Here is a 27,532-nt window from a genome sequence, read left to right as displayed (position 1 = left end):
GTTCGCCAGCTTTCTGTGCACACACCCTGCTGAGGTCAAAAGTGAGGCATCCAACACTGATCACTTGGCAGGGTACCTCACTGTGGTGTAATTGGCTCATGCAGACACCATCACAGCCCCTCCACCCTTCAATTCTTACTCTTTCTAATCTTTTTTTAAAATGGTACCCAAGTAGTTACATAATTTGAAGAAATCCTGAGCACTGCATTATCACAATATTATGGCCAACTAAAATCACTGAATAGTGAGAAAGTTTTGGAGTTTCATAGGACTCCCTGTCTTGGAAAGCAGTCTTATACAAAACAGAAAAAAGTCAAGGAGCAAAAACTGTTAGTGGAGAATGATATGATAAAAGCTGCCTCTGGAATGGTGGGTGACCAACTGAAACAAACCCTTGCTTTTACACTTTTATTTTCAAAGGCAGAGCTGTCTTGATACAAATTATGATCTGTTCCACACAACATAGCACAATGCTACCTGAATGTATTTTTAAGTAAGGCTGCATCTGCACTGCAGAATTAATGCACTTTGACCACTTTAGCTGTGATGGCTTAATGCTATGGCATTTGGGTTGTAGTTTTGTGAGATATTAACCTTCTCTGCCATAGAGCTCTGGTGCTACAACAGACTGCAACTGAAAATTGTACAACTCCAAATTCTGTAGCACTGAGCCATGACAGTTAAAACAGATGTAAAACTGCATAAATTCTGCAGTGTGGCAGCCATCTCAGTGAAGCAGTGCTCAAAAGGGCTTGCTCATTACTCAGTGAGTTTAGGATTGTAGCCTTCCACATGCTGTGGAAAGTGGTGCCAGCAGTGTCCCGCTGTATGATTCTCCAAAATTAGAGTTGTGAGTAGGACGAGTTGAGGAACACAACTTAGCTGGTTCTGTTACAGTGGATGGTTCTGTTACAGTAGAATTGTGGAAGTGTCTTTTCAGGACTGAAATGTTTATTCAGAAGTGGGTTTAGTGGCATTTACTGACTCAAATCATGTATAGGTAAGAATAGAATAGCTGGCTGCCCCTGAACTTATCATAGACCTGCTGAAGCAACTGAAGAAGTGTTTGGCTATATCCTGGTAGCCAGACAAAGAATAATTACATCATCTGCTGAAGTCTGCTGTATGGGGTTACTGGGACATAGCCGGACACTTCTCTCATTTCTCCCCTATTCTCCACCATGCTCAGAATGGTTGGGACTGGGAAGGGTTGTAACAACTCAACAATAAGTCAGGGGGCATTTTGTTGTTGAGGGAGGAAAGGAATACCAACCACTGCAATGGTTTAAAAAGGAGGAAGACAGAATCCCAGCCACTCCCAGGTAAAGGAATACATGATAGGAGCCTTTGCAAATGTTCCAAAACCACCATGTAAAGTCTATCAAAGTTAAGAACATAAACGGAGTATATGGTGTTACATCTGCTGAAAATCCAATCCAGACACTATTTATTTATTTAGCAGCATTTGTCATTTATGGTTTTTAGAAACCACTGGCTAAGGTTGCTTTTCTAAGATATTAATGTAACCCCACTTATCATCTCAGTTCAGTTTCTGAGCCACCTAAAATGTTTACAAGAAAAATGAACAAAAATGTATGTTCTAATTGCAGTACAATTTTGACACAGTGGTGCCACTGTGGTTGGTGTCTCCCCAGTGTAGTGATTCAAGTTTCACTTCCAGGCTGCCTGGCACATACCCAACTGGCCCCATCTGCCAACCAGGCCACCTCTGATGATGGGGGGTGGGGTGCTGTTGCTCCTACTTGGCAGACATTTTGGGGAACTCCCTTTCCTACTTGGCCAGCAGCCCACTCAGACCCAGGAAGCATTGCCGGGAGGTAGCAGACCCCACTCCCACAAGAGGCAGCAAAGGCCTTGGGTCACCCCACCAGGTCTTCAGCCCTCCGAGGGGTCAGTCAGTGCGGTCTACACACCGTTCACCCACCTGGTGATGCCTCTGCCCTCATATGTCATACTTAAGAACAGATAAAGTATTCTATTCCCCATTAATACTTTCATAGTTACTGTGGTTCTGAGTAGATAGTAAACCTACCTCCACACAGCAGTCCTCTAAATCTCACACAAGAGAAATTGTCGCATTCACAGTTTGGCCCATAAATATTTCCATAAGCTGACAGGTGGCAAACACACTGCCCACAATAGCAGTCACCTCTTCCATTACAAAACTTCTGCTCAGGAGAACTTCTGCAGGCATCTGTCCTCAGTGATTGTTTTTCTTCACATTCACAAAAAGGACCCACGTAGCCAGGTTTGCAAGTGCACACTCCGCACTCAAAAGAGCCATTCCCATTGTTGCACTTAGAGCTATTCGCCTCTGCTCCCTTCTGACAAGTACAGATGCACTCTGGCTGAATATCAATTTCCAGAGCTTCACTGAGACCCACGGGCTTTATTAGGACTGTCCTACTTTTCTCACAATCAGATAGGCTTATGGTCAAGTTAAAAGTAACCTAGAGAAGGGAAGAAACACTTATCTCAGTTTAAGTCAGTTAAAGTATTATCTTAGTTTCTATCCCACTCATCTATCTTGGTCAAGGGAGACAAGGCACCAGAGAAGGAGTGGCGAGTGTGCATGCCTACCCCACATCTTTCCTGGTGCCTTGGCTTGCTCACCCAAGTTAGCTAAGGTATAGGGGAAGGAGGAATATGTGCCTGCATGTCTGCTCTCTTACCTTCCACGGTCCCTTGATTGGCTCATGGCTGGTCTCTATGGGCAGCTGGCGGGGAGGGGACAGGGCAGGCTGCCACCTGCACCAGGTAACACCAACACTAGGAACACCACTGCTTTACTAGTTTAGAAACATAGGGCTAATTAGTGTGTGTGTGTGTGTGTGTGTGTGTGTGTGTTTGAGACGGGGGGGGGGAGAACTGAAAGATCCCCCTCTCTCCTTCTCTCTTGCCACATGTGGAAAGACACTAACAGAGAGCCAGAGTGGGGTAATGGTTTGAACACTGGACTACAACTTTGGAGACCAGGGTTCCAGTCCCTGCTCATCCATGTAAACTCACTAGGTGACCGAGAGCAAGATACTTTCTTCTAGCCAGTAGGAGGCAAAGGCCTCTCTGAACAAATCTTGCCAAGAAGAATTCCCATTATAGGGTTGCCTTAGCCTCTCCATAAGTTGGAAATAATTTGAAGGCACACAACTACAAGGCACTGATTCCACACACTACTTACTGTATATGCAGTCACTGACACATCACCTCTGAGGGAATACAGTGCGAGACAAGAAAATGGTTTCTCACCTATGGCCATCTCTGGGGTATATATTTATAGGATTAGGGTGCAACTAGTTCACAATCATACATTTCATTTATGAAATACAAACCTACTTACCACTTCTCCCACTTTAATGTGAGAGCATTTCTTCCCATGTGCAATGGCAGTGTTGTTGTTGCATATGGCAGTGAAAGCCAGGTTTAGTCCCTCTGTGTCTCCAAACACTTCTAGTTCAATTTCGGACCGAAGTGCCTGAAAGATACAATGATTAGAACATCACTGGAAAACTAATATCTGATAGATAACCTACCCAACAGTGCCTTCTCAAGATCTTATTTGGAGTACTTTCCCTGAATGCCTCTGCTGAGTAGGGTGTGGCACGTCCCTTTGGGGGAAAAGACCTTTTTAGCAGTGGCACCCTGGCTGTAGAACACCTTCCCACAGAGACGCACATTTGGCCCTTAATCACTCATTTTGGCACTGGGCAAAGGCCTTTTCCCCTTCCCTTTTTGACCTTTCATCTTTCAGCTATTTTTGACCACTGTCATATGTATTTATGCCATATTATATTTTTATTCAGTTTTAAATTGTTTTACTTCTAGTTGCCAGCCATACAGACAATTTTGCTATATGGCAGTCTACAGATACTGCCAAATAAATACACAAATAAATGAGAATCAAAAGAGTTTATCGCACGGGGCCTAAACCGATCCCCAGCGCGTTCTAACGGGGTCGAGCGGGGGTGCGCACGGAACGCGATGGGCACCGGATGAGGCCCAAAACGCGATTTTATCGCACGGGGGGACGACGCCGACGACGCCGTGCGTTCCCATTGCGTCCCAATTCTGTTCCAGAGGGCGCCATTTCTGGGGACGCTTTGAAACAGTTCCCAGAAATGGCGCCCTCTGAAACAGAATTGGGACACAATGGGAACGCGCGGCGGCGTCCCCCCGTGCGATAAAGTCGCGTTTTGGGCCCCATCCGGTGCCCATCGCGTTCCATGCGCGCCCCCGCTCGACCCCGTTAGAACGCGCTGGGGACCGGTTTAGGCCCCGTGCGATAAACTTCAGAGTCTCAACTATTTATCATGGAATACAATATGAGCGCACCAGAGTCAGTATGGGTTTTGACCATCTGAACTATAACTATGGCTTCCTTTGATTCAGCAATTAGATGCTAGCCAACTTCCTCTTACCCCAGTGTCAAGCCTTAGTTCTGCAACACGCAACACAATAGAGCAACTGAGATTCAGTGTTCCATGGTTACAATGCTGTACTGGGATCTGGAAAATCCCAGGTTCTTGTCTTCACTCAGCCATGAGAGTCACTGGGTAACATGGAGCCAGTCGTTTTCCCTCAGGCTGACCTACCTTGCAGAGTTGTTGTGAGGAACAAATGGGGAGAAGGAGACCCACGTATGCACTTTTGAGCTCAATGGCAGAAAGGCAGGCTATGAGTGAAACTAATCAAGAAAATAACTTAGAAATGTGAAAAATAACCAGGTATCTTATAAAACGTGTATATCTTTTCAGATATTCATTCCAAAGGAATCAATAAGTTGCAGGGTTTTTTTTCCTGTGTGCACACTCATGTATTTCATGGTGATTCATAGATTCGAGCAGCAAGTTTTTTGTCTCTGTTCAAATATTTGCAAGGAGCTCCCACATGTATAGCTCCAGACTGCTGGTTTTATTACCAGTGTTCAAAGGAATGTACATGAGTGGGGGAAGGTCTTGTTTCTCTCCCTTGTTGATTCTAGATATGTTGACTCGGGATATGGGTTCCTATAGTTTAAGTACAGACAGTTGTTGTTTTAAATTAAGGCAATGTGACATTGAAGAAGGCTTGGGATGAACTTGGTCTTTTTTTCTCTTTGAGAACCACATCAATCTATTTTTTATCTGAGTGATTCTACTTGGATACTAATCTACTAAAATCTATTCACTTTATTTTGTTTTTCCCTTTATAAAGAATTTACTCCTAGTTCTGATAGTTTTGATATCAGAGTATTCAGAGTTAATCTTTGAAGGTCCTTTATTTGCCTTTATATGTGGGGGAAACAAAGTAAAACACTATGTTGAATTTAAAGGTGTTATTCTTGTGTGACCTCAGTAACTGCGGGAGGGGGGGAGTGCTGGAATTTATTTGGCTTCCTGGATAGATAGATATATAGGAGAGAAGTCAGTTGGAAATTTTTGCACTGTTAGCCTTACAACATTCCTGTGGGCATGTTTGTAGCTGAAAGATTTCTTGAATGAAACAATATGCAAAACTTGGGTTTGCAGTTTAACTTATTCCCCTTCTCTTTTTAAATACATTTTGGCCGTTGAATGGACTTAACTGCTGGTGAAGGGATTTCCTTCTGCCCTTATTTAAAAATTCTGTATTTTGCCAGTCTTTGATTTCACATAGACTGTGACTGAAATGAATGCTTCAAAGACAGAAAACATTGGTTTAAAGTTGTTACAGTTTCTAACCTCTCAAGGCACGTTCTGACATGCTTACTCGATGCTGTGACTCACACTGGAAGGGGAATATGAGAACATCGTACAACAAATATTTTGACAGCTCAGAGTTCCCTCATATGCTTACATCCTCTGGAGAGTTTAAAAGCCAACACATCTGTGCATTACAATAACCTGGCTTTCTGCCACCAATTTTAATGTGGAAAGCCCTAAGAACTTAAGAAACTTCAATATATTCAGAGGTCAAATACCAATTATAATTCCAGTACTTACAAAGAAGGGATAGTGAGCCAGAGTGGTGGAATTATTTTTCTTGGGTCGTATAACTGAATTGAGTAGTATTGTACTGTCACAGTATTTGTGGAAAGGGGAAACCCTCACAATATGTGTATGTATATATGTGTGTATACATATGCAGTAGGATTTAAACTTGTACCACAATAAAATGAAAAGGAATGTACTGTCCACTCTGAATAGAGCATCACCTGATCTGCCAGCCATGGGTGGGCAGTAAAAAATACTTATTAGTTTCACATGCTACTTCCCCTCCATGCTCTGTGGGAGATTTTAGAAAGAGAGGTCTTTGGTCTACCAATAAAAAGGTATTCTCAGCCTCAGGGGAAGGCAATGAGCAAATCTTGCAAAAACAAAACAAAACAAAACCCCACACCTCATGATATCACCCCCTTAGGGTCGCCATAAGTCTGAAATTATTTGAGGGTACACAATAAAAACAACAAATGCAGCTTTTTCATTCCCCTCCTTTAACAGACCAAGGGTGCATCTACACTGTAGAAATAAAACTGTTTGACATCATTTCAACTGCTATGGCTCCACCCTACAGAATCCTGGGATTTGCAATTTGGTGAGATACCAGCACTCTTCTGACACAGAAGCCTAAAAATCTTTTAAAACTAAAAAAACCCAAACCCAAAACAACAAAACAGGATTCTATAAAGTGGTGTCAAATTGCATAATTTCTACAATGTAGATGCACCCGGAGAGGAATACAAAGTGAAAACAATGACATCTGGACTCCCTGGAAAATTTTGTGAATGTGGCAAAACAATTCATGGAAAACCACACCTTTGGAAGTACCTTCAAACTATGAATCATGCTAGCTCACCAACAACCTTCTTGGTAACCATAGTAAAGCCCAAACCACAGTCTTTTCCCCATTTTTTTTAAAAGTTAGCCTGAAGCAGGTATGGAGGTAAAATTAGCCTGAAGCAGGGAGGTAAATATTATTCATAATTTTCCTCATCCTTGATGAGAAAGGCTGTCCTGACATGTCAAGAGACACTCTAAAAAACTGCCAACCACCAGAACACTTTTTGTGCGTGCACCACCCCTCCATTTTTTCAGTCTGGAACATTTCTCTGCACAGCTTCTTTTCTTGTCAACTGTGCATAACCATCATAATGTATGCAAACACATAGCATAAGTAAATTAATTCCTTTGGAGCATAAAATTTACACCAGTTTCACACTGCATGACTATAGCACTAGGATTCCACTTTATCGGCCACAATTCCATCCTATGGAATTCTGGGGTTTGTAGTTTAGGAAGAAGTATTTAAAATGCTCAGCCAGGTTGCTCTTCTACTACCTCTGACAAAACTACAAGCCCCAGGATTCCACCATAAGAGGCAGCCATAGCAATTAAAGTGGAATAATAACACTATAACTGTGTAGTGTGAAAGGGCCCCAAGTCAAAAAGTTCACACACGTAATGAAAATATCATAATTATTTTTAAAAGTACCTTATATGCATCAATAATCAACTGCAGAACATTGCCAGAATCTTTTTGGAGTTCTCCAACAGTAGCTCCAGGAATAAGATCAGCATATTTCTGTAAATGACAAAAATAATTATAATCCTGTAATGTACAACATGAGTTAACCACCTGGGAAAGAGTAAAAATAAGTGTGTGTGCATGCACTCGTGCTTGTGCACACATGCACAGTTCTTGTAAAGATAGTTATGCTGTTTTGTTCAGCACTCAGATTGTTTTGTTCTTCCTTGGAACGCAGTGCTCATGATATTGTTCATTCCATACAACCCCCCCCCCCCCCCGGTTCATTCCATACAAACCAGAACATGTTCTTTAAAATCTTGCTAATTTAATGATTAATATAAAAATATAAAGAGAAAAATAAATGAAACTATTTTAAAATAATTCCTGTTCCTTTAAAGTAAGCATATGAAAAGAATTTTGTATAAACATATCTTTGCTCTCAGTCACTCCATAGACAATAACATCTTCTTTTCATGTTGCCAATTCTTTTTAACATTTTCAGAATAGTACTGTTTCAGGCTTTTAGATTTAATCTTGGGAACTCTACTTGTATTCCAATCTGTTTTTGTGTGGGAAATATGCATGAGAAGGAGCCATCGCGTTCACCTGATTTATTTATAAAGATATCCTTTCTTAGGTATGGGAAACCCTGCTCCTAAGCAATAATAATTGACTGACACTTGCTGGAAATTGAGCTTGAAGAAGCAAATGTTACTGTTTGTATTCATACATGGTGGTCCAGATCTTATTCACACAGGAACACTGAGGGCTGCCATTGTATATCTCCCACATATGGAGTGACATCTCTTGTCTACCTGCATCTGCTATTGTGCCTAACCATATAATGAGTTATTTGTTCAACAGGAACTCTTAATTCCAAACTGTAGAAGAATTGCAGAGCTCTGTTCCTTCATGTCACAACTGTTAAATGATCCATCTTTTTACAAACATCTCAGATCCTACCATTTCTAACAAATAAATAATGAAATTCAAGAAAAACATTTCACATTAGGAATCATTATAATTTTAAATGGAAACTACAGTAGTAATAAGTATCCAGCACCGAGCAAATAAATTATCCACTTATTTTGGACATAATTCCAAACTATCATTTAATATTATGAGAATTAACCAGAAAGTATACTGAAACAAGTCAAGACTGAACTGAATTTGTCTTTCAATGAACTATAAACATAACTGTGACTCCAACACCATAACTTTTCTTCCTCCTGTATGGTTTTTATTTGTCAACCTTATGAAGAAACCAGTGGCATTTCAAAAGCATACATTATGTGTTTTATGTATTTTGGCTGGCCAATAAAGGTACCATGGATTTTGTTCTTTAAAATAACATTACAATAAGATGTGGCTGATTTAGATGAGGAAGTGAATGTTTCCAGTTCCCACACACTTGCATTCTCTGATGGTTCTTGGCTCTGGTGTCAGATGAATCTACTCTGGAGTTTAATCTGAACTTGAAAGCAGAAATCCTGTCTCCTAAAATAGAGTCAGCATTTTGAATGTGTCCCTTAAAGTTCTGACTAAAAGTTAGAGCACATTCATTCCCATACTGACACTGGAGCCACCAACCACTGCTGAGTGCAATGGATTAGAAACATTCACTTCCACGTTTAAACCAAGCACACTTTGGAGTTTATCACACTAACGAGATCCCATGGGAAAACAGAAGTTAAATGCGATATAAAGCAAAGACAACCAGAGTTTATCACACGACATCGCAGTTAACATGAATTAACATAAAGTTAGTCCGCAGTTAAAGTGGAGGAAACCAGCAGGTTTTTAAATTCGGAACAAACCATTATTTCATTTTAGCAGCAATGACCATGATAAACTTTCTGAATTTGCAAGCTCTGTTTAAATTCAAATTTAACTTAGCTCTCGTTTAACTCCCGTTTTCCTGTGGGATCTCGCTAGTGTGATAAACTCATTTGTTGCCACATTACATGCATAGTTATCAAAACAGTACAAGCTCAGTTCATTCTTGACTTGTTTCAGCAAGGCATGGTTTAAATTAATGTCACTTCCTTGTTTACACATAGCAAAAAAAAAAAAAAAAAAAGCCCTGCAGATATTTCCAGTGTTTTCGCTATTGCACCAAAAAAGAGAGAGGGGAAAGGAAGAAGGATGTTCAAGTTTAAGGTTTCAGAAAGGGCACTTATGTAACACCAAAAATTATAATTTAACTTTGTGTTTGAACTAAATCATTCAGATTATGGACTGGTCAATAAATGCATCATACTGAGATAGTGGAACGGATGGTGTTATTTCAGACTAAAGATGGGGGATATCTTTCTTTTTTAAAACTGTTTCCTGAAGGGTTGGTATTGGGACTGGTGAATCACACATTACCGGTAAAATATTATTGTAGAAAAAGACAAACTTTGGTCCAATTCACACTGCAGCAATAATCCAGTTTGAGACTACTTTAATTGTCCTGGTTCAGTGCCAGGGAATCCTGGGAATTGCAGTTTATTGTGGCCCCAGAGCACTCTCACAGAGAAGGTTAAATGCCTCACAAAACTACAATCCCCATGATCCCCTAGCATCGAGCCAGGGCAGTTAAGGCCATCTCAAACTGGATTATTTCTGCACTGTGCTTTGGACCTTTGTGCTAAAGATGGTTCAAGATGGAAGTTTTTAAAATTAAAAAATTCCCACAAATGTTGAAAATGCCACTATATAAATCCATGCTAAATCCATCAGAATTCTTATCACATATTGGCTGCACTGCATTGAATTAGAAATCATGTTTTTTCCAAGTAAATTATTCAGTGCTGTAAAGCTGGGAGAAACTCACTATTCCACAGCCAAACCCATGATGTGACATGATTATTGGGGAAATATGCCAGCATGGTATAGTGTAATGTGAGCATTGGACTAGGACTAGGTTCAAATCCCTGCTTGGCCATTATAACACACTGGATGACCTTGGGCAAGTCACATACTTTCAGGCTCAGAGAATGGCAATGGCAAACCCTCTCTAATGAAACTTGCCAAGAAAACCCTGTGATAGCTTCACCTTAGGATCACCATAAATTAGAAATGACTTGAAGGCATACAAAACACACACACAGTGGTCTGGACATGTTTTTTGGGGAAAGGATTCAGGGTATGGACAGAACAATATATCCAGGAAATACAGTGCTTTCAGAAACGACAAGAAAAAACATATTGGGCAGATAGGTTCTTGGATAAGGAGTTCATTTCTGCTCAGTTTTATTTCAGCCTCAACCTGAAATGTTCACCTCCCAATGACTATAAAAATCGCATTTTTCTTTGGAAGCCTATATGCCTCGCTGTCTGAGTGAGCTACTTCTGTTATAAAAAGCATCACATTTCAGTATCTCTTAGTTGGTTTTATTCTTGTATCTGAGTTCTCAGGTGACTTCTTTGTGCCCTAGGAACATTATACCAAGTTTTTATAATGTACAACCCCCTTGTTCTGTTCTTCTACTATGGTATTTTTGTTCCTCTCTTCTTAAGAACAACTACTATCACTTTTTCTACCTTGTAGAGAATTTAGTTATTCTGCTCAGTCATTCCTGGTTCCATGTTTCAGTTCTGAACGAGATCAAGTACCTATATTTACAGTCTTTTTTACTTCAGCGAGATTAGAAATCTTAATCTTAGAGGATCATTTTTTTTAAAAAAAACTGTTTTTTTTCCTTCTGAAACATCTCATGCTAAGAAGCAAACAAAGGAAGGACATTCAGACAAATAAGATTTATGTCTCTCACCTCATACAAATGAACCTGTTCCTTTGTTACTGCAAAAATTAATAAAACATTGTTTTGTATTATCTTGTCTATTAATTGTCCCAGAGTTGGATATTCCTGAAAACAAACAAGAAAAACAAACTGATCTTAATTTGAACAGCCAAACTTTGAATCAAAAGTGCTTCATGTTGTTTCCTGCCTTATAAAGAAAAGCTTATAACACAGAAAATCCTAGAAACTGAGGTCTTTGCATGCACTGCATTAGATGGGACTAGAGATATATTTTGTTTCTTGTGAACATTTGCATCTTTTTTTTTAACTGTCCCTGGTTTTGGCCCTTTTGTACAGTGGGCCTTTGGTATATCCTTTTGAGGGTGCAAAAAGGAACTGCTTTGCAGCTCCTTTTTGCGCCCTCAAAAGGCCGGATCCAGCTAAGAAAGGGGCGGTTGAACCCCTGAGAGATTTTTAAAGGTTTTTTAAACCCTCCATGAAGAAAAAAAATCCATTGGGAAATGACTTTGCCACCCCCATCCGCAACTGGGGCTTGTCAGAGAAGCCAAGAAGGGAAAGTTTTGCTCACTGCCCATCATCACCTTGCCCCATTTTCTAAAGGAGTCACCCAGTTTCTGCCATCATCTGTCTGTCTGTCTCTCTCTCAGTGTCTCTCTCTCTCACACACACACACACACATGCAAACACACCTAGAAATGTAAGCAGAAAAGAAGAGATTAGCGCACTCTTTTTAAAGCACCTTATCCCTGACTGGAAAGAGGTATGTTTAAATTTACAAATGAGTTTACTGTATTCATTCGTGGCTGGGCAAATGCAGCCCATATACAGCCTGGCTGTCAGTTGGACTTATTCTGTGGCTTTTCAAAAACTTTTCTTTGAACAGTTTTTCCTGTTCTTTAAAAGCCACAGAATAAGCCTGGCTGGCATCTGGGCTGTATATGGGCTGCATTCGCCCAGCTGTGGTAAATACGATAAAACCCATTTGCAAATTTAAACGTGCCCGTTGGGGATAAGGCTCTTTGAAAAGAGTATGCTAATCTACTTACAGTTAAAACAATATTTATTTCATTATTCTGCCTGTTCCTGAATGGACTTGTTTAATTGCTGACAAATTAATCCAAGAAATTAGCCGTGTTAGTCTGGAATATCTGTATGCAAAGGGATCTTGTAGCACCTCTGAGGCTAACTTTCACACAGTTAGTCTCAATGGTGCTACAAGATCCCCTTGGAAGATTAATCTCTATTTTAGGTGATGGCTTTCATCTGCCAGCAATTAATCAAGTCTATCTTAAATCAGGACTCCCCTCTCTGATAAGGAAAAAAAAGACCCATTTAAATTTAAATGCAAGAATGCTTTTAATTTATATTTTGGAGAAGGGTCTCTGTGTGTGCGCGCATGCATACACATGTGTGCCAAACTAAGAAAAGGGGCAGTACTAGGTTGGTAGTGCCAAATACTGCATGTGATAAAGCTTTAGTGTGAACAAAGGTTACAGTGCTGGAAATATTAGGAAGTTGTGATAGAGAAGAGAGTAGTCCTGATTACATAGCACTTTTGAAAACAATTTTCGTGGGAGAAGAGCCTCATGTGATAAAACCCACAGTCTGAAAGGTCATTGTTTCCACAAAAGGATAAAGGAGTTATTTATGACGTTTGCTCTTTGTAGACTGGTCAAGTTTAAATGAAATGGGATACTCTCTAAAATGTTCCTATGCTATATTACTGATAAATTTACAAAATCGAGAGTAACAATAAAACACAGGTCAACCCTAACTTTAGATAGAGATGTTTGATATCTGTGGAATGGAGCCAAAGGACTTGCCCGTTAGAAGAATGTGAAAGTGTTCATTTCTGGACTATAACTCCCAGAATCCCCCAGCCAGTCAAATGAGAAGAGTGGGATATTTCAGCTGTCACATGGGATTTTCTTCTGCCGTACTGTGATATAAATAATAAATATACAATTTTGGTCTTTCTGTTGAGAATGGCCCATTGATCCTGTACTTTCCTACAGTTAATTTCTAAATAATTTTAATTTATTATTTAATAATTTAATAGTTAATTTCTAGAACATTTTAAAATGATATAATGGGAGAGGATTGTGTAAAGCATGAAGCACATTACCAAAACAGTTGACATGGAGTATTCGTTATTATCATCCAAATGGCATTCTCCATCATTTGGAATAACGATGCCTGCTAGCTTACTATCCATCCCAAAGTGGGAATCAGCATCAGTCACAAACACCAACAGATGTAATGAATCATTCCTCCATCCAATTTTTTCCTGGAATGAAAATGTAAATAGGCAATGACAAAGTATGTAACAGAAATCTATGTATACTATTTCTATATCAATTTTTTTCTGTGTTAGTGAGCAAAACTACACCATATTCTATGTGAAAATTCAGTTTAAGTGTTGTAATTTACTAGTAAACAGGGACTGGAATTCAAAGACATAGAAGATTATTGAACCAGGGTTAAAATGTTCCCCGGTGCATTCTAGCGTGCACATACGGGGGCGTGCACGGAGCATGATGGGAACCCAATGGGGCCCAGAACGCTAGTTTACTGCACACAGTAACGCCGCCACCGCCACCGAGCGTTCCCATAGAGTCCCAGGGGAGGCCATTCCGGGGACCGTTTCAAAGCGTCCACAGAAATGGCATCCCCTGGAACTCGATGGGAACGCTCAGCGGGGGTGGTGGCGGCATTCCTGTGTGCAGTAAACTAGCGCTCTGGGCCCCATCAGGTTCCCATCATGCTCCGTGCGCGCCCCCCGTGCATGCATGTTAGAATGCACTGGGGAACGTTTTAATCCCGGTGCGATAATCTTCATAGCCATGTTAGTCTGGATCAGTATGCAAAGGGATCTTGTAGGACCTTTGAGACTAACTGAGTGAAAGAAGTTGGTAGCATAAGATTTCATAGACTTACCAGTAAGTCATTAGCAGTTACTTTTTACATGCTCTTGATGAGTAATGCATTAGTGTTGTGTCAACAGTATATTAATTTAAAAAATACAAAAATGATCCAAATTCTTTGATACTACCTCAAAACAACATTTTAAAAGAAATGAATAAATGTTACTTGTGATTCTCAAAAATTAGCAGTGATACCAGGTGTTACTTTATTATATGAAAACAGCATATCTCCCATGCATTACCCCCCCCCCCCCCAAAGCAATGTATTTCAGCAAACGTTATTTGCAACACATTACTTCAAATCTCTCACAGGAACACAGAGAAAGGATTTGTATACAGTCAGATATTGGCCCATTCAGACCACTGTTTCATACTGTGGACATGGAAAGGTAGAGAGTCAGCATTCCTCTAGTGATGGATTTAAAAAAAGTATTTTCCCAAAAAAATTTTTTCTGAACTATTTTTGTTAGTTCCCAGCACCAGTTGCAACATTTTATTCTTACACTCAAGTAGGTTTCTTTTTAAATTCTTAAACATATCAGAATAATATATTGCCTTCTCTTTCCTTCCTTTTTAAATTAATTTTTTAGACTTATAGTGCATCAGTGAAATAGCACTTACTCACTATGAATCTATAGAATAAATAAATAAATAAATAAATAAAAAATTAGAGACAAGGAAATTTGCTGTTCTAACAATAGGACCATCTCAGTAATCCATGCTTGTGTTTTAAAAAATACCTTGAGAAGCCCTAGTGCAGACCCAAGAAACTGCTACAGTCCACAAAAAGAATGGGATGAAAGGATGAAGAAACAACAGCTGGCAAACCCTGGTGGCGCAGTGGTTAAATGCCAGTACTGCAGCCACTAACTCACAAACCACAAGGTTGTGGGTTCAATACCAGCCAGGGGCTCAGGGTCAACTCAGCCTGGCATCCTTCTGGAGGTCGCTAAAATGAGTACCCAGCTTGTTGGGGGCAATTAGCTTACACATTGTAAACCATTTAGGGAATGCTTAAATGCACTGATAAATGGTATAGAAATGCACTTGCTATTGCTATAAACCCAAGGAAGCTGTATTGTAAGAACTCATACTTCCCATAGAACAATCTGGAGGAGTCCTCAAATGGGAGTTTTATCCAGCCTGCATGTGCTAAAGATTGATTCCAGCACCCTCCATTTGCAAACCATGGGCTCTGCCACTGATCTAGTAATTAATTATTTAATTTATTTATATGCTGCAGTTCTCCTCAGTTGGACCCAAAGTAGCTGACAAGAGATGCTTAAAAACATGTTCCTGCCAGCTTTAGGCAAAGTTTAATAGTTAAACAATTTTATTTTATACAAAAAAGTTTTTGTAGTTTCTTCAAACTATAAATGAAATAAACTTTTACAACTGAAAAAAATAGTACAGTTTTAAAACACAGTTAAAATATGTCATTAATATAACAGGTTAAAATATAAAATCAATTAAAATATGCTAGCTTTAAATATAGAACTATTAAGAACATACAAAAGCAAACGCCCCGATAAGAAGCCTCCCTGGGCACAACTACATATTAAAAGCCTGTGTTTTAAAAGAAAGATTTTTGCTTGCTGGTGAAAGGAGAGCAGGGAGGGGACCAGCCTAGCCTCCTGTAGAAGGCATTTCCAAATGGTGGGAGAAGATACCATCTTTCAAATAGTCTGGACCTAAGACATATAGGACCTATGTTCCTTCCCAAATGTATATGGGCCTGAAATCAGTAACTATTCATTTGTTAGGTCTTTAATATCATTCCTGTCACTTTATCTTTGGTAAGTCAGTAAAATGAGCATCCAACTTGTTGGGGGCAATTGGCTTACACATTGTAAACCACTTAGAGAGTGCTTAGTTCAGTATGAAGTGGTATAGAAATGTAAATGCTATAATGCTATTGTATCTTGTTATGTTTTCCATGACTTCTCATGCACAATATCATTAAGAGCTGCTATGTCTGAAAGACCCATCATTGCTGGGACTCCCAAGTAGAAATACATTAGCTTGTTTCAGTAACTCAGAGGCATTACATGCCTCATCAAGTTTAATACATGTATACTTAAGAAGTGGTGTATTTATAGCTGATACTGGCTATATCAAAGAAAAACATTCTGTTCAAGAAGAAGTTTTCTGTGAATAGAAGAGATCCTGCCATTACCAGAAGCATTTTTAATATCCATCTACGTGGAGGGTGGCAAAGAGTAAACAGGATGTGCAATGTCAGAATTCTTCAATTATTAGGTTTTAATATAACAAGATGGCTGAAGGATTTCCAGGCTTCTGTTGAGATGGGATCCAATTTGTATCTGAACTGATCAGAATAGATGCATCTTACAGTGAGAAACTGTTAGTCTGTTAGATGAGAAGCTTGGCTTCCTTCCTGTCCTAAACTGGCCTCATTATGTTTAGAAATATATAATGTGAACTTGCCAAAGTGTAGCTCTGTATCCTGATATTACTTTGCTAGAACAGTTTCTTACAATATCACAGCTAGAATGGTCTGCAAATGAAGAAATTACTTTTCTGTTATGATTTATTTTAATTTTATGATATGCCCTTTCAGTAAGTACCAAATGTTTCCTCATTAGGATGTAATGATCTGTTTTATAGTATGGAGAAGTTTTTATTTTTAAAAAATTGCAACTCCCCAAATTCTCTTGCCAGCATTGTCACTGTTGAGGGATCCTGGAAGCTTATTTCAAAAGGTACCTTTTCCAAACTCTGTTCTGTTCTGTCTTTTGAGAGTCTTCCATTTAATACGCCATACTATAGTTTTTTAAAGGAGCAAATCTGGAAGACGTTGGAAAGCTGAAACTGATGGAATCACAATTGTGTATCATCTACGATGATCATGAAACATGCCTCAAATAATTTATTTAATTCAAATATATACCAGTGCTGCTCACTGATATCTAATTAATTCAGCAAGCAATGTGATATGAGCTAACACAGTGATTAGGGCATCAGGATAAAAGCTGAATTCTTAAAATCTAAGTAAACATGTATCTAGGTAATTGGAATTAAAAGTAATATTTGAGTTTAAGTAATTTTATGATAGTTACAATCAATAAGGTATATCATATTTCAAAAATTTGCAATTATTTTAACATTACTTTCACCACTGTTGTGGTGGAAACGTGTTCCATTCCACTGATGTCTTACTTCAGAAAACCAGTTTCTTGCATCTTCCTTTAGCTAAAGATAAATGTGATTAAAATCCTAAGTATAGAAGATATTGTATTAAAGTTCACCTTGTAAAAAAAAGCTGAAAGACATGTAACATGAAGACATTTCCCCATATGCATATAATGATAAGCAATATAAGAGAATGTACTGAAGTGGATATTTAGTGATAAAAATAGTGATTCTTCACAGAGAGTGAAGAATCTCAGGCTTCAATCATTTTATTTCAGGCTTTAAACATTTATCACTGCAGCCATTCACCTATCCTAACCATCCATGTCTGTACTGTTTACTGAAAAGAAACAGGTTGTACAAAGTCTGATGAGCTTTATTTCAAAGTAAACTCACACAGGCTTACAGCCTAGAGCATTCTGATTAAAATCCCATAATTGTCTGTTAGAATTTTATTGTAAGCCATGGCATTATTGTAGAAAGTAAACATATTTAGACTGAGAAGCAACTTTTGAGCACAGAAACATTGAAAACAAATAGAGGAGGAAGGGAGGGGAAGGAGAAAAAGGGGGGATGTAGCAGCACCTTTAAGACTACTGATTTTTATTTTAGCATGAGCTTTCATGGATACGATTTCAGTTTAGCATGGTGTTTGAGGAAAGTTTTTGGCTGAGGTGAAAATAGTGATAATATGGACTTAGCTATTTTGATTTATCCTAATTAAATGTTAAGCAGATGTATTGCCTTACCTTACACACAGCTGCCTGCATAATTGCATCAAAGCCTCCCTCTGGAGTGTCTATATTTGCACTGATTTTCTGTTCTTTCACAATAGCATTGAATCTCTCGGCATCACTGGTCAATGACAGAACATGCTTGTATCCAAATGTTGGTGAGCAGTCATGTGGGACACTTCTGTAAAATAAAAATGGTGTGCATATATATTAGAATGATATGGCACTTGACTATTTTCACCTACTACTACTAGCCTATGATACAGATTTATATATCTGTAAGTTCTTAAAACAACAGTGTTGACAGTGTGGTCAATAGGCGGCTTAGAACCCAACAGTGCCTTTTTTGAGGTCCTAAGAAGCTTCCAGATCATCATTTTCAACAAAAAGAACCTGTCTGGAGATTAAAATAAAGTAGGTGGTCCTGAAAACATAGTGAACCTGTCTCCAAGACCCTCAAGTACATGGGGGACCATTTGGAGGGTTTGCATTCCAAAAAAACCCTAGTACGCAGCAGTGGTGATTCAGCCCTCCATGGTCCTTGAAATGCACCCTTCCCAGCTTCTTAAAAGCTAACATAGCTTGATTATTGACTTTGGAAACTTTATAATTTTGAGGTGTTTTTAAAATACTACATTCTTTTTCTTGTTATTTGCTTTCAGAACTACTCTGGCTTATGGTAACCTTTCACTTGGCTTTCTTGGCAAGGTATATTCAGAGGACGTTTGCCATTGCTTTCCTGTAAAACTAAGGAGTTTATCAGATGAGATTGGAAGTATAATCCAACGGCAATCTGAACGCAATCATGGGGTTTAACATTATTGTGTGATAGACTACTACATGCAATTTCGGCCAATGGGAAGTCAGTCCAAACGCAATCCTGGGATTTCACGTTATTGCGAGATAGACTATCACATGCAATTTCTGGCAATGGCAACCTATTTTTGGACAATGGGAAGTCAGTTTGAACGCAATTCGAATTCACATAAATTAACTGAACTAGCGAATTCATGTGAATGTGTTCTGGTCCCACTTTCTTTTCATTCAAAATTAAGAGAAATTCCTCCTGTGTGATAAACTCCTAAGAGAGTATGACTTGCCTAAAGTCACCCAGTGGGTTTCCATGTCGGAGTGGGGATTTGAACCTTGTTCTCCTGGAGTCCTAGTCCAGCATTCAGACCACTACACCACAAAGGGTCTCGCCCTAGGTAGAATAATATTCTAAATGATAGTATATTGTATATTTGCTTACAAGAAAATTTAGTAACAACCACATAAGGCACTGTGCACCTGAGTATTACAAAGATTTTTGAAAGCCAATCAGCTGAGTTCGATTATGAACCTATTCATTCAATTAGAATCATAGACTCATAGAATCATTGAGTTGGAAGAGACCTCAAGGGACATCCAGTCCAATCTAATCCCCTGTCATGCAGGAACTCACAATCAAAGCACTCCTGTAGATAGCCATCCAGCCCCTGTTTAAAGACCTCCAAAAAGGAGTAGACTCCTCGTGTTCCATGGCTGAACAGCTCTCACCACCAGGAAGTTCTCTCTAATGTTGAGATAGAATCTCTTTTCCTGTAGTTTGCACCCATTGCTCCATGCCCTAAATTTCTGGAGCTGCAGAAAACAAGCTTCCTCCATCATCAGTGTTGTCTGATACAGTCCTCAATCAATCCACAAGTACAGAACAGTTCTAGGGGGAGCCTCCTTTTTCCTGGGAAGGAAATTAAGTAAGCCAATTCTGGGGTTGGCATAGTTTCTGGATCTTATCATAGAATCTGTTTTGGGTATGTTGGATGATCAGAAGTTGGATAAGCAGTCTTCATTAACATGTTCTTGCAATGCTCCATTCTTGTTCCCAGCACCACTGGAGAAGCAATAAAAAAGCAAGTGTGGTTTTCTGCCCATCGAGATGGAGGACCAAACCACCCTGTGGGGTTCCCAGGAAACAGAGAATTTCTTCCTCATTACAAATGCCTTGGATCATCATTCCCACCTCCACTGATTTTTTTTTAAGGATTACTGTTCCAAAAATATTTTATCAAGTAAACAGCAAGTTTTCAAAAGCATAGAAGTATTACATGCCCTCTAACTGTTCTGATTTGGCAGGAACAGTCCTGATTAAATCTCCAACTTTCAACTTTTTCTGCTGCTTTCAAAATGTCCCATTTTCTCTCTCCTTCTCCCAGTTTCCTTTGTCTTTCACTTAGGGCCAAAACAGACGGCCTTGAAGCAGTGACTTGAAAAACAAACCAACAAACAGCTTCATTTATATACGGTTTCATACTGAACTAACAGTGTCTAAGCGGTTTACAACTGTAAGCTAATTGCCTCCAACAATCTGGGTCCTCATTTTAGCGACCTCGGAAGAATGCAAGCCTGAGTCAAGCTTGGGCCCTTTTGCTGGTATTGAACTTACGACCTTATGGTTTTGAGTGAGTGGCTGCAGTACAGGCATTTAACCACTGTGCCACCACGGCCGCTTCTCCAGATGGATTGGGGCCATGGCAACCACAAGCCGTGGCTCCAATCTGCCTTGAAGCTGGCTGAAAAAGGAGTGGCAAAGATCCACTACTTCTTCGGCCAGCAAAAAGTTGACTTTTGTCACCCTGCTGTTGCCCCATGGAGGCCTCAAGCTACTCTTGCAGCATGTGGCATATAAAGGCTGCGCTGCTGGAGAGCCTTGAAGCCACCCATGTCTGGGCAGCTGCCTGGCTTCCAGGCGGCTTTAAGGTGTCATCACGATGTGTGGCATCAACGCCATGCATCAATGACACCCTGAAGTGGGCAAGTGCTGCAACTGAGTTGAAAGTGAAAAAATAGTTTGCACTCAGTTAACTCAGTGCATAATTGCATCAATTATGGGAAGAGGAGAGGAGGGATGGAATCTTGTCCTTTCCAGTTAGCTCAGGCAAAACCCAACAGCTGAAATATCTCCTAGCTTGTGTGCTCTTCCTCATTAATAATTTTTGCCATCGTGACCACTCTGATAATAATAATAATATTTATTTATATTCCGCTTAATCACTTGGAATCCAAGCAGATTACAACAATAAAAGAGGATACAGTTAAAATTCTAAAACCCCTATCCTCCACTGTGTAAAAACAAAGTAATACTAAAGACCTCCAAAAAGGATGTTGCTTGGCCACATTTGTCCCAGTTTTCATCTGTGAAAACTTAAAGTAAAAGCCAGTGAGATATAGTTGGAAACCCCCCCAGGGGGGGTACCCAAATCCATGCATGGTAAAGTTCCATTTTTCTTAATGGCAGCATAGTGTCCATGTGTCCGCTAGTGCAGCTGCATGCACACACCGCCATTAAGAAAAATGGGAGCTTGCCTTCCACAGATAGTTAAACAGTGGACTGTATGATGGTTTGGGAATTGGACTAGGAGATAGCAGATTTAAAATGCCCACTCAGACATGGAAACCCACTGGGTGATCTTGGACAAATCATACTCTGTCAGCCACTGGGTGATCTTGGACAAATCATACTCTCTCAGCTTCATTGCAAACTCTCTCTGAACAATTCTTGCCAAGAAAACCCCATGATAGGTTTGTCTTAGAGTCACCATAAATAAAAAATGACATGAAGGCATACAACAGCAACAGCAACAACAACAGCCTCTCTTGCCTGTGTTTAGATTTGGGACATTAGGCTTCCCCATGTGGCCTGCTGAGACCATCTTCTCAGGTAAGGGAGATGTAAAAGAAAGGCACCTCTATTGGGATCTGCCAAGGCTGAGCAAAGTGAACTAATCTGGGTGCCACTTTCCTCAGGTGGGCAAGAGATCTTTGAAAAAGCAGCTCTTGAAGGATCAATTCTGTCTCAGCACCAGTAGCAAAGAGTGACATGCTTAGGTTGTATGTGTGAGAGAATAGGAAATGTGTGTTTTTGTAATACAGAGAGCAGCAGAAGACATAAACATGCCTACTGTTGCAATGCAGCCTCTGCTGTATTCTCGTGGGGGCAAATAAAAAAAGAAAAGAAAACCCCTAATCTATCAAACTAAGTTAGTGTAGAAAATCCCACTACATTCAGTGGGAATGCTTAAAATAGAGATTAAAAAAAAGAAAATTTGAACCTAGTTGGACTTTTGCCTACTTACCGGCAAGGATTCTGTATTTCTTCTGCCAGAGTATTGATGAATGGTGAAACTGGTTTTTCTACAAATGACCCAAATCCCAGCTGAAAGTTACTTGTGAGTTTAGACATTTCTTTTGATAAGGTAGAACCCAGTTCCTTGATGGTTTTCAGGTCATCATTCATGGAAGCTGATAGATCCATGAGATAGTACAGGTCGACCGGATAATCTTCAGTCTGACGAACATTGATCTGTATTGTTTCTTCATTTCCTTGCAAAGCCCCAGGGGAAATAGAAAACAAATTAGTGCAGCTGTGGTTGGAGACGGAAAGGGAAAATGCAATATTGACTGCATCTGTTTACTCTTGTTATATTTTGGAGGTTTTTGAAACAAGGCAGCTCATGACAATATTTCATCTCAATATGTTGGGGTAGCACTCCAGTTTAAAAAGTGAAAAAAATACATGCAACTTTTAAAGTAATGGAAAAAATATTTATTTTGAGAGAACAGTCAGACTAAAATAAGAAATAATTTACCTCGAGTTGAAATGTCTAGTTTGATACAAAATGGGGTTTCCACACTCACCTCCAGTTATCAGGCTAGCTGTTTTATAGGACAAACAGAGACAACCACTATGGTGAAGGGATGCCAGAGTGACAACTGGAAAGGGATGCCTAGAAAAGAGAATTTCAGCAGGCGTTGCTTATTACCTGGTTGCAAGGCAAGCAACACCTGTTGAAATTCTGTCTTTGAAAGGTACTGGGGCCCTCTCCAATTTTCACTTTAGCAACCCTATTTGCCTTCAAAATTCCCATATGTTCATTCTTCTCCGGTCAGAGAAAGACAGAATCTCTGTGCCAACCAAACAGGAAGTGCTAGGCATAGCACTGCCTGACAATTGTAGCCATCTTATAGAAATTAATAAAGAAATGGTAAGGCGCATCATACAGTAAAGCGTTGTTGTTGTTGTTGTTGTTGTTGTTGTTGTTGTGTGCCTTCAAGTCATTTCCAACTTATAGAAACCCTAAATCAGGGTTTTCTTTGCAAGATTTGTTTTTTTTGGGGGGGGGGGTACTTTTCCCTTCCTCTGAGGCGACAGCATGACTTGCCCAAGGTAACCCAGTGGGTTTTCATGGTCAGGCAGGGATTCAAATCCTTTTCTCCAAAGTCATATTCCAACATTCAAACCACTACACCATGCTGGCTGTCACAGTAAGCTTTGAGCCACCTGAAATTTGGGCCATCAAGGAGAATGACCTCTAAGATAGCCTAGAATTGCACCTCACCCAACATTTTGGGGTATGTGCATAAGGCACTGTCAAACATTAAGATGAACCTCCTGAAAGTAAGAACTGTCAACAGTGGAGCATGCTGCCTTGGAGAGTGGTGGGATCTTCTTCTTTGGAGGTTTTTAAACAGAAGCAGAATGTTATCTTTCTTTGTGTCTTCCTGCATGGCAGGGGCCTAGAATGGATGGCTCTTGGGGTCTTTTCCAACTCTAAGATTCTTTGATTTATAGTGGCTGATAGCTCAATGTTTGTATAGGCCTGAAAATTATGGCAGTGGGTATTGATATAAACAATGGTTAATGCTGGTCCATGAAAGGAAATCTACAAGATTAGGTTTAGATTTTTTTTTATCATTTTCTTGCTGACGAGACACAAATGGCCCTTTTAGATTTATGAAGGTTTAAATGTTTTAAAAGCTGATTTACAGCAGCAGCAGCAACAACAAGAAGAACAACAGGATCTATAGCCATTTGGCTGCAGAGAAGCGGATGCACTAATTTAAGTGACTGGTATTGTTTAGCCATGTTCTATTAGAATGGGTGATAATGGAAAAGCCCAATTTGCATAAAAATAAATAGGTAACTTTTAATATACTGTATTGTTTCTTATGCTAGTGGTTATCTCTCCCCCCCCCCTTAGATGGGGGTACTGTGAAGGGATGGTGATCACTTTTCACCTCTATGCCCATAATGGGTTGCAAAATGGGTCTAGACTACCTAATTTTTAAAAATGTAACCGGTACTGAGAGATATAGCTAGAAGTAGCTACAATATTTCCTGTTCAAGCCCCTGTCCCCCCACCCCAACCACCTGTTCCCAGCAGCCATTCTCTGAATCCAGCCACTTTGGATGGTGGAAGAACAGCAGACCAGCATCCAGTGCTCACCCAGAGTGGTGACAGATGTCTGTCACAGAACAGGATTTTCCTTTCTATATATCTTGCATTTAATGTCTTTTGTTTTGTGATGGACCATTGGATTGATCAATCTACAAGTCATATCTATAAGAAAATCTCCTTGTGGGAAGGCTGAATATGAATGTCCTTTGAAATCTAGATTGACTCCCAGTTCCATGGAATAATTGAATGTAAGCCTATGATCTTAGTTGTCATACAATTAATTGCTGGAACCCACTAAGTTATGCATTCATTACTGTTTTGTATTCATGATCCATATCTATTTCCTAGTTTAGGGGATACAAAGAGACTGTGCAAGTTTCCCAGTCCCCACTTACTGGACAGCAGCCACTGAGATCAAGAGGGGTCTCTTCCCCTGTTGATCAGGAAACAGTGGACTGACAATCCTTCCCACCTTCTTGTTGGACAATTGCCAGCATGAAAGGGAATTGCAACAGGGACTCTGCTTCTGCTTGTCTCAATGGAGATCACTCACTGGAGGAAGTGAGACAATTAGTCAGCTGCTTCCCAAATTATAGAGGCACAGACCTCTATGCAGTAAGTGGGAATTGGGAACAGCTGGGTAGGAGTCACTACTTAGCTACATAACAATAACAACAACAACAATAATAATAATACTAACAACAACAACAACAACTTATTTATTTATACCCCGCTCTTCAGCCAAGGCTATCAGAGCGGCTTACCCATTTGTAACTGCCCAAGTGAATTATAGCTAACATGGACAACATGAATAACACAACACATGGACAAAGATAGAAAAGAAAATAATGAGACACATGAGCTATATCACTTACCTGGTCGGAGAAAAACAGTTAGCTTTTGAGGAGAAATCTGTGTAACATCTGAGTTGTTTTTTTGGAGACCTTCACTCAGGTGCTTATTTTTTTCAATTATTACTTTAGAAATAGGAAATTCAATCAAATCCAATGGGCATCCATTTGAAATAAGCTTGTCAGGAGTGTCACACCTTTTATAAACTTCAGACAGGTCAGTGAAATTCTACAACAAAGGAAGAGTAGAAGAACGTAATGTAATTGCTATACAGCATAAACTATAGTTATTTAAGTAACAATAGGTCTGTGAGATTATTCCTGGTTGCAGGAATAATGTAACAGTCATTTTGCATGTGTTGTATTATGGTGGGTTTACAGGAGCAGAATGTAAACATGATTCACTCTGAAATTATTAAATGTGAAAAACCTGTGTACTTATAACCTGTAAATTCCCTTTCAGCATTAAGGATTTATATTTTTTGAATGAACAAATCAATGCTATACTAACATCCTGCATAGTACCATACAGTCAAATGTCCATTTCAGCAAAGTGTGAGCCAGTGCAGTGTAGTGGTTGAGTTCAACTAGTTCAAATTGTTGTTTGGCCATGGAAAACCTTGGGTAAGTCACATTCTCTCAGCCCCAGAGGAAGATACTGGCAAACTCTCTCTGAATAAATATTGTAAAAAAAAAAAAATTCAACGACAGTTCACCTTAATGTCAACATAAATCAGAAATGACTGAAAGGCACAGTGAACATGTGCCCCTTTAGATGATGTAGGAATACAAGTTTCAAATCTCTCATCACTGGCTTTGCAGGGCAAGGCTGATGGAGCTGTAATCCACCAATATTATCAAGACTATAGAATTTAATACATATTATGTAAGGAATTTATGAACAGTAGATCTCTTCCCTCAATAATGGTGCACATCTCAATCTCAAGGTATGTCTAGCTTCCAATTTCAGTGTGCCATTTCAAATGCTTGTTCTATATTGTTAAGTGCAATAACTGAAGTTTACCAGAGGATTAGTTTTGTAATTATTTTACAAAATGGGTTTTTTTGTCTTATAAAACCCTGATGCACATTTACAATTGATTTAACAGGCATTCTTATTAAAAAAAAAGATCGAAAGGAAAAAACAATCTGATGATATTGAGCTTCAAGTAAAGTTTAGGCTTCAAGAAAAATCTTCTGAAGTAACAATTTCCTCTTTGGTGGTGCTTTTGAAATGTGGTCTATGGGCCAAAACAGATGGGCCAAAAGGAGTGGCGTCTGGTCTGGTCGTTTCAGAGGCATGGCGTTTAGTTGACATGCACCCCCAAAGCTACCAGAAGCTGCTCCAAGGCTGCCTAAAACAGCTAGAAGCTACCGGCAAAAGGAGCGGGCTTAATCCACTCCTGTGAGCAGCCTGTTTGGGACTGCAGCAGCGGCCCACTTCGGCAGCAAGCCATTCACTTGCAGTGGTTCCAGAGTGATCATGGCCGGAGGGGCTGGAGATCTCTCTTTCCAGATCGTCTGCTTCAGCCCTATATGATAACATGATCTTAGTTTTAAAACATAATAGGAAACTTTACTTTCTTATATACCATTTCCGAAAAGATTTATTATCTCTTGTCTGATATTGATTCTAAGGTAACTTATAAGGTTTCACTGTTTGCCTCAGCAGCAATCAAAATTCGGGCAAGGGTAAAACTGCAGACATTGCAGTTGATTGTCAGGGGGATGACCTTATCTAAACTATGAAGTTGGTTTTTTTTAAAAAATGTTTTTAACAATTGTTAGGGGGATGATCTTATCCAAACCTTGAAGTGGTTTTTTTAACGTTGTCTTATTTAATTGACTGGAAGTATATTATGTATTAAATTTGGATGTTATTTGATGGAATATTTTATAATTCTGAATTGCTGTCATTGGTTTTATATTTTATCATGCGAATGGCCTTTGGCTTAAGCATTAATAAAGATTGATTGATTGATACTTTCTTATATAAAATGTCCTACAAGATAACTGATCAAAACCATATAATTACTGATTAACAATAAATTAATGAGAGCCAGTCTGGCATTGTAGTTTGAGTGCTGGAATATGATTCTGCAGAAATTATCCAGTTTGAGACAGCTTAAACTATCCTGGCTCATGCCAGGTTAATTCTGGGACATGCGAAAAATTTGATGATTTTTTAAAAATGTTAATCTAAATGCATGTTTCTAAGGCATGATCAAAATGGAGGACATTTTGGCATTATTCCTAGACAGATGGCAGAAATGAACTTCCCTTTCTGGCCATATTTATATATTTAATAATAAAAATAATGGAAAATAATGGGGAAAAAATCAAGACAGGGGTGTATATATTTAATAATGAATAAATAAATAAATAAAAAACAAGACATTA

At 39.4% G+C, this 27,532-nt stretch overlaps 1 protein-coding gene across 3 annotated transcripts in view; it reads right to left on the bottom strand.

The window, feature by feature from the left end:
- The window catches only part of ITGB6 (integrin subunit beta 6), a 98,557-nt gene that overhangs the window by 20,338 nt on the left and 50,687 nt on the right, over positions 1-27,532 (bottom strand). For all 3 annotated transcript variants that reach the window (XM_042446877.1, XM_042446878.1, XM_042446879.1), the window contains 8 exons: positions 25,157-25,361; positions 22,179-22,425; positions 18,079-18,244; positions 13,378-13,539; positions 11,262-11,357; positions 7,468-7,557; positions 3,359-3,493; positions 2,054-2,471 (listed from right to left, as the gene is read on the bottom strand). In XM_042446877.1, coding sequence (XP_042302811.1) covers positions 2,054-2,471; positions 3,359-3,493; positions 7,468-7,557; positions 11,262-11,357; positions 13,378-13,539; positions 18,079-18,244; positions 22,179-22,425; positions 25,157-25,361 — 1,519 coding nt within the window. The remainder of the gene's footprint in view (positions 1-2,053; positions 2,472-3,358; positions 3,494-7,467; positions 7,558-11,261; positions 11,358-13,377; positions 13,540-18,078; positions 18,245-22,178; positions 22,426-25,156; positions 25,362-27,532) is intronic.

The sequence above is a fragment of the Sceloporus undulatus genome, chromosome 1, assembly GCF_019175285.1.
Source record: "Sceloporus undulatus isolate JIND9_A2432 ecotype Alabama chromosome 1, SceUnd_v1.1, whole genome shotgun sequence".
NCBI classification, from domain to species: domain Eukaryota; kingdom Metazoa; phylum Chordata; class Lepidosauria; order Squamata; family Phrynosomatidae; genus Sceloporus; species Sceloporus undulatus.
Note: the sequence above shows the minus strand (reverse complement) of the source record. Positions and strands in the feature narration are given on the sequence as shown.